The 6,977-nt window shown below is 37.4% G+C and overlaps 1 protein-coding gene across 1 annotated transcript in view; it reads right to left on the bottom strand.

Moving 5' to 3' along the window:
* Positions 1-2,950: 2,950 nt before the first annotated feature.
* Positions 2,951-6,977, bottom strand: part of HERPUD2 (HERPUD family member 2) — a 20,791-nt gene continuing 16,764 nt past the window's right edge. The window contains exons 5-8 of the mRNA XM_009880074.1: positions 6,164-6,286; positions 5,521-5,844; positions 4,311-4,425; positions 2,951-3,970 (exon numbers count right to left, since the gene is read on the bottom strand). Of these exons, the coding sequence (XP_009878376.1) occupies positions 3,809-3,970; positions 4,311-4,425; positions 5,521-5,844; positions 6,164-6,286 (724 nt within the window). The 3' untranslated portion in view covers positions 2,951-3,808. The remainder of the gene's footprint in view (positions 3,971-4,310; positions 4,426-5,520; positions 5,845-6,163; positions 6,287-6,977) is intronic.

Below are 6,977 nucleotides of genomic sequence, written 5' to 3'. Positions count from 1 at the left end.
AGCAGAATACATCTGAGACAGAAGCAGCCTTTTCCTGAAGTACCACATGATAATTTCTCTGAGAGTTACCTGAATTTAACAGGAAACGGAAAGCCAATGCTGCCTGTCAAGGTCTCCAAACCAAACAGCAGCATGAGGAAAAGCTTGCGAGCTCACATGCCAACAGGAGAAAAAGGATCCCTTTGACCGCTGGTTTGCATCAGAGAGTTCTCCAGTTTGAGTTTATGCTATACCCGTTTGTTAAAGCAACAGTCCCGTTGTAATTTGTTGTCAAAAGGTCAGTGCAGATGTATGCAGGGACATAGATCAGTCACAAACTATTTTTTAGAGTAAGCACAATACTAAGAAATCATGCAAAAGAGCGGCTACGTGTTACTCTCTTCATATACCTCCTCCATCAGCACTGCTGATCTCATCTGTAATAGGGCTGCATTTTCTTCGCAGGAAGTTGTGTTATGGATGGAAAATGCTTCGACCTTGTGTCTGTTTCTGGTGTGACTATCTCTGCCTTAACACACTGTGCAGCTGTTGCATGTGCTGGCACAGGCTTGCTATTAGATACACAGACTTCTTCTAAACGTGGGGTATCTGTCACTTCATGTCTTCCTGTAAGGTAAAGAATGAATTTCAATCACTTTTTCTTAACTCAAAGTTGAGGAAGTGAGTGATGCACAGAACCATTAATACTGGGGGGGCGCACAATATGCTGCCTTAATCCGCATGCCTGTCCTTACATCTCATGTTACAGATTTGCTACAATTTAGTACCTTACCTTTGCCTAAAGCCTTGTACAACACAACTGCGTTGTGTTTTATGCTATAGAATGGTTTCTATGACACGGATACACTAAAAAAAAGCAACTATTTTCCTAGGGTTTTCTTTTCTATTCCATCATCACCTGCTACATATTTCATGCAGTTCAATTCTATACCGGAATTGCTCAGAAACACATAAAACAAAGACCTGATCTGACTCATTTTTATCAAGCTCTTTCCTTTTCTGAAAATAAAAGGAAAAACAAAACGCACTTCTCTTACCTCAATCTGCCCATCAATGCTTGCTTCATATTTATTCAAGATCACATGTTCTCTTATCTCTGCTCCTCCCATTGGCTTTCCTCTGCCTCCAACTCTTCTACTACTTTTTGGTCACGCTTTGTATCTCATTCTTACTTTTCACTCATTTTCCTCAGTGACCATCTTTTTGCTTTTCTTTGCTGGGATCTGGGTAAGGTTCTGGAAGCTGGGAAGTTCAATGACCTTAAAATGTTCTTGTGGAAGTCTGGCTTCTTCAACTCATTGCTCCAGCTCTACGATCTGATTAAAACTCTCAGAACATCTTCCTCAATATCTAAATAACCGCTAGGATCTCCCATTTCACTCTCTCAACCTTGTGTGACCTATAAACACGTTTCTCCTTGTCTGAATAACAAACAAGCAGTGACAATTCTATGCTTTTTAACTAAATCAGGGCTAACAGCATCTTTCTTCATCTGTTCTGCCAATAGCAGAGCGCTACCAACAATTGCTTCCTATAGCATGGAAAACAAAAGAAACCTAAATAATGACGATGAGAGCAAGAAGTAACTAACAGCTGTTAGTAGCTGGATACCAGGTCATAACTGCACAGGTTACAGATACCCTAACCCCAGGACAAGAAGAAAAATAAACTTTTGGGAAAAGTAAGAGGGAGAGAACACACAGGTCAAATAGATGAAACCTCTTCAGTGCATTCCAGAAATAAGTCTTACCACATTCAAGACTGCCACTCTGTGGTAGTCCTTTAAAAATATAAGGTTTTGTAACAGTTCTTAAATGTTAGTCAAATTAGATCCATCCACCAAATTCAAAGGGTAAAATTTCTTGGATAAGGCCTACACGTTTTATGCTTATGTAGTAAAGAGCCTAAATTGACAGCAGCTGTCCATAGTAACACAGGAGACCTTGTTGCTCTCTACAACTACCTGAGAGGAGGCTGTAGCGAGATGGGTGTCAGTCTCTTCCCCCAAGTGACAAGTGATAGGACAAGAGGAAACAGCCTCAAGTTGTGCCAGGGGAAGTTTAGCTTGGATACTGGGAAAAATTTCTTCACAGAAAGGGTTATCAAACATTGGACCAGGCTGCCCAGGGAAGCAGTTGAGTCACCACCCCTGGAGGGATTTCAAAGACAGGCAGATGTAGTGTTGAGGGACGTGGTTTAGTGGTAATGAGGCAGTGCTAGTTTAACGGCTGGACTCGATCTTAAGGTTTCTTCCAATTGAAACGACTCTATCATTCTATGGGAGTAAAGCATCATAATTAAACATGATTTATGCATCACTGCTGCCTATACAGCAAATAAAATAATTGATGTTTGTAAGACTTACAAAAGGATTCTTATTTACAAATCTGTCAAAAGGAGAAATAGAAATTAAGTCAAAAAAACATTCCATTTAAGCTGTTTAAATTAAAATCATTACTCAAATTTATTTTTTCCAGTTGAGAGTCAACTCTCCATAAGATCCACAAATCCTGAAAAGCGTTTCAAAATAATTTTTTTTAAGCTTTAAAACTTCACTACATAGCTTCAGCAGTTTTACATGAGGAAACAAAACATAAACCCTTATTTCTCACTTGTCCAGACCTATTTCAGTGCTTTGCCCTGTACTTGGAAATTAGAAAACAGGATAAGCTTTCTTTTGGTTGTAGTATGAAAGAATGTTTGCAGCCATTTTTATGTTAGATAACACATAACTTCAGAATTAGGAACAAAAATAAATTAATCTTGTATTAAAATCTAAAGAAAGCAACCAAAACCAAACTGACAATAGCACTGCACTATTATCTCATGTATAATTTTCCTTTTCTCAGTTTTAATTAGGTTAACTTTAAGAATACAGATATCCTGATGTTGAGATCATACCCATAATTGCGTAAGCGTTGCTACAAACATACCACTTTAGTCAATACAAGTAATGCCACCATGATAACTTTATTCCACTCTCAAATCAATCATATCCTCATCTTTAATGATGCACTATTTAGTTGTTTGCATTCAAATATGCATAAACATCCAAAAGAGTTACCGTAACAGTTTTTATTAAAAAAAACTAGTGTACATGTTTTCCCCCCAGTACAGTTATATTTTTCTTAAAAAGTACTGTATGTATCAAACACTTAAGGTTTATCCCATCACTGTCAATTGTCTTTGAAGAGCTGTCAAACACCTCTAACTTTAATAAACTTCAATATAGCCTCAAGAAAAAGCTTTTAGCTTTCTAGATGTATGAGAAGAGGCTTAGGATTTCGTGGCATGAAGACAACATGCCATTAACAAGTAATCCTTGTGTTTACAGCATGCTTTCAGGAATGATACAAACTCCAAATCCCAAGTGATAATTCATACCCTGCATAAAACTAACAGAAGATACATCAGTGATTCAGATGAATAGATAGCCTTTGGAAAGGTTTGTCAACATTCGTATTTTTAACAGCTCTTTAAAGAGGTAATGGTGCAGATTAAGTACAAGCTTTTTGCCTCAGTATAATACACATTTGAAATTAAAATAAAACATGGAAGACCAATATCTTTACGTTTTATTCTTCAGAAAAAGAAGAATCTTAAAGAAAGCATTTAGTAGTCCACTTGTGCTTAAAATATTCAATGCATGAGAAAGCCAAAAGAAAAAAATACACATTTTTGTACACCATGATCAAAAAGATATCATTATAAATTTTCAGAAATTGCACTGTATTTAAAACACTCTCTAGAATCCGCTCCACTTCTACATATGGCTACTGAGGCTGCCCAACACAGTTCCTTTTTCACTTTAATTGCCAACCTGTGGAGGCCCTTCAGGGATGAGCGATGTGAAGAAGGTTGTGATAAAGGACCAAGCAGAAGCCATGAATCCAGGCTGCTGCTCTGTACTGGCATCTTCACCTGCATCTTCTCCGCTGTCTTCATCAATCCCATCATCCATAAGTCGTTCCTTTAAAAACAGAAATTGAAGTAATTCAACTGCTTCTTTCCAGAGCTCTGACATAAGGTAACCAGCAGTACCTTCCTATGTTAAGTAACTTCCCTAAGAACAACCTCCTGAAGAATAAGTAGCATGAAGGAAGTCTGTGACTGAACTAGAGACGATCAAGTAATTGTCAGACTGGAAAAATACAGAATTTCCGCAGCAGGCACAACACTGAGGACAATGCTGAAATCTTTCTGGTTAAACCGACTGCGTTTCATGAAAGCTGACTTTCTGTTCAGGCATTACAGCATACTTGACAATACAATACATAGGAGTCTCAAAAGACATGTCTGCTCTTACTCACCATCTCTTCAAGATCAGGATTGTTTGCATGTTGCCCATCACGGTTCACTTCCACATTATTGGCTGCCTGTTGTTGGCCTCCCTCTTGCCTAAAGGGGAACCACCCTGCTTGGTGCCTGCATAAGAAAAGGGAACAGTTGAAAACCTCTCTTTCGAAAGGAATAAAAAGACTTTTCTGATACAGCTAACGACTGCAGTAGATTCTTCAAGTACTCTCAAATGAATGAAGCTGCAAGTATTTTCTGCAAGTCTTACTTCTAGATCAGATGGCTACTCTTTGACATCTGGGTTAAGAATGGTCTTGCTAAGAGCTGTTCTTTCTGCTCCAGAAGATGAATAATTTACCATGGTTAGGCGATTAAATCCATAGAACACTTTTTTGGGGTCTCCTCCCCACTTTTAAGTATTTAGATTATATTAATTTTCAATTGCAGCCTTGATTTTCATAGTTTAAAGTAGATTTTCCTGGAAAAAAATTTAAACTTCAGTTGAGGCTTGAACCACATTACCACTGTAAATTAAATAAGCCTCTCCTACATTTTCAAGTGTGTATATTCTGATTTCAGCTCTCGCATCTGCATGAGAAACAGAACAGTCCTTGTGAGGATGAATTACATCAGTCCAAAATATCAAACATTACTGCTGTTTCCCACTTCCATTGACATCACTAAGGTATTTTCATATATAAAGGGAAGTGATGACAATAGTACTGATATTTCTTCACAAAACAGAGACACACTTAGGCCTTTAGGATGCATTGTATAATTGCAGGGACCTAAAAATTTTTTTTACCAGATCTAGTGCCCACCATTACAGTAGCACTACCTTAACTCTGCCTAACACAATGTACTGCACAAATCCCATATGTTATTTTTGAAATATAAATGAGCTTCGCTCTGCAATTTTACTTTCATGAACTTTTTTGCTCTCACCTCCGCTTTCTAAATTTCCATCCCAAAACTGTACATGTCTACAATACTGATCTGTTAACTTACTGCAAATATGTTTTGAGAATTTTTCTTTTTTTGTATTAGCTTCTTGGCTTGTTTGAAATTATTTTTTTTTTATTTTTTGTTTTAAACATACTATACTGTAAACGAGCAGTGCCAAATCTTTTACATTTGGATAATTTTTCAGAATTTAAGTGGATTCTACACTAGCAGCATACTCCACATATCAGATCCGCAGCTGTACTCAACTGTTGTACTCACAAATAAACCAGCAGCATGGCTCCCATTACCATGACAAATCGACTGAAGGAAGAATAGAAGTATACAATGCTCAGAAGAATTGCTGCTCTAGAAAACGTATACATCCAGTCCAGCCAGTCCCGGTTGAAGTCCTCCTCATTCACTACCGGGCCACCCTGTGCATTCATCTGAACATTCGGGTTTACAGGCCTGTTCTCCTGGACGGCTACATTTGGTGCTGCTGCGGGCTCATTTGCAGGAACATGTTCTGAATTTACAGCCTGGGCAACTGCAGATCTCGCCGGCTCAGTGCTGGAAGTCACTTGGGCTGAAATAGCAGCTTGGCTAAAAATTTAAACATAAAACTAGTTTGTCAAAAAACAGGCATGGAAATTTCTAAGCCTGTTCTTGTCTTCTTCTCTACACTAATAAAAACAAAGTTTCCAAACAAACTGCATTTTCCCTTAAATCTTTACTTATTAACACATAAATGTAATTCCAATACAAAACTGGATTTTATAACTTGCTGGACAAAACTTACTGTAAAACATCACTGCCAGACAAAATAAACACACACATTTTGATCCTGCAAACAACATTTAAGGTTTTAATACCTTTCTTTCATTAGTGTAAGTTGGTACTAACTAAAATAATGCAGACTTACTATTGCATGTAGTACTGACGTGCATACATTTGTTGCCACCAGATCATCTGTAAGGGACTGAATGCAGGATACATAGAAAATCCAGCAGGAACACCTTGGCCTGGAAATTGGTTGCCTATGTTGCTATAAGAGGATTTAAAGAAAAATACTTAGTTCTAAATTGCCACTTTTATAAAATGCACCAATACTAAAAAACAAGTAAAGTAGCATTCTTCCTCTCACTTGTCCCCCTACAATAATGCGCTGAAATAACACTGAAACAACAGGTAGTGAGATCGTCCCACCCATTCCAAAAAAGCATTATATTTTCATACAAGAAATTGATCAGGAAAGTTATTTCTATAGAAAGAGGATTTGTGTCTTTGTACTTAGATGTCTGTCACTAGCCATATCTCTCAGAAAAAAAAAATATTGAAAATTTTTCAATATTGTATATACAACTGCAGAAATTCTTCCATAGAATTCCTAAGTTTAAAGGTCACGCTTAAAGGCACTGCAGGTGTAAAGGGAAAGCTTTCTAGCTTCTATAACTTTCTTTTAGAAGCAATACCTGAAATACTACTGGGATAAAACACATGAAGAAATGAACATGAACAGAGATAACAAACTAATCTTTCAGATACAGCTTCTGAAGAATGCAACTAAGAACACTGTAAATTATTTACTTCCCCCCCTCAGTATTTTGAGCATAAGGGATTCTCGTCCCTATAGGCTTTTAACTCCATTTCACATGCAAGAGATATAAAGCTCCTATACATAAGTTTTAGGTTTGGTTTTGTCTGCTTTTAAACTTCTTAGCCTCTCTTACCTCCTA

This window comes from Charadrius vociferus, unplaced genomic scaffold (genome assembly GCF_000708025.1).
Source record: "Charadrius vociferus isolate BGI_N301 unplaced genomic scaffold, ASM70802v2 scaffold760, whole genome shotgun sequence".
Classification (NCBI taxonomy): Eukaryota; Metazoa; Chordata; class Aves; order Charadriiformes; family Charadriidae; genus Charadrius; species Charadrius vociferus.
The sequence above is the reverse complement of the archived record's forward strand: the minus strand, read 5'-3'. Positions and strand labels throughout refer to the sequence as shown.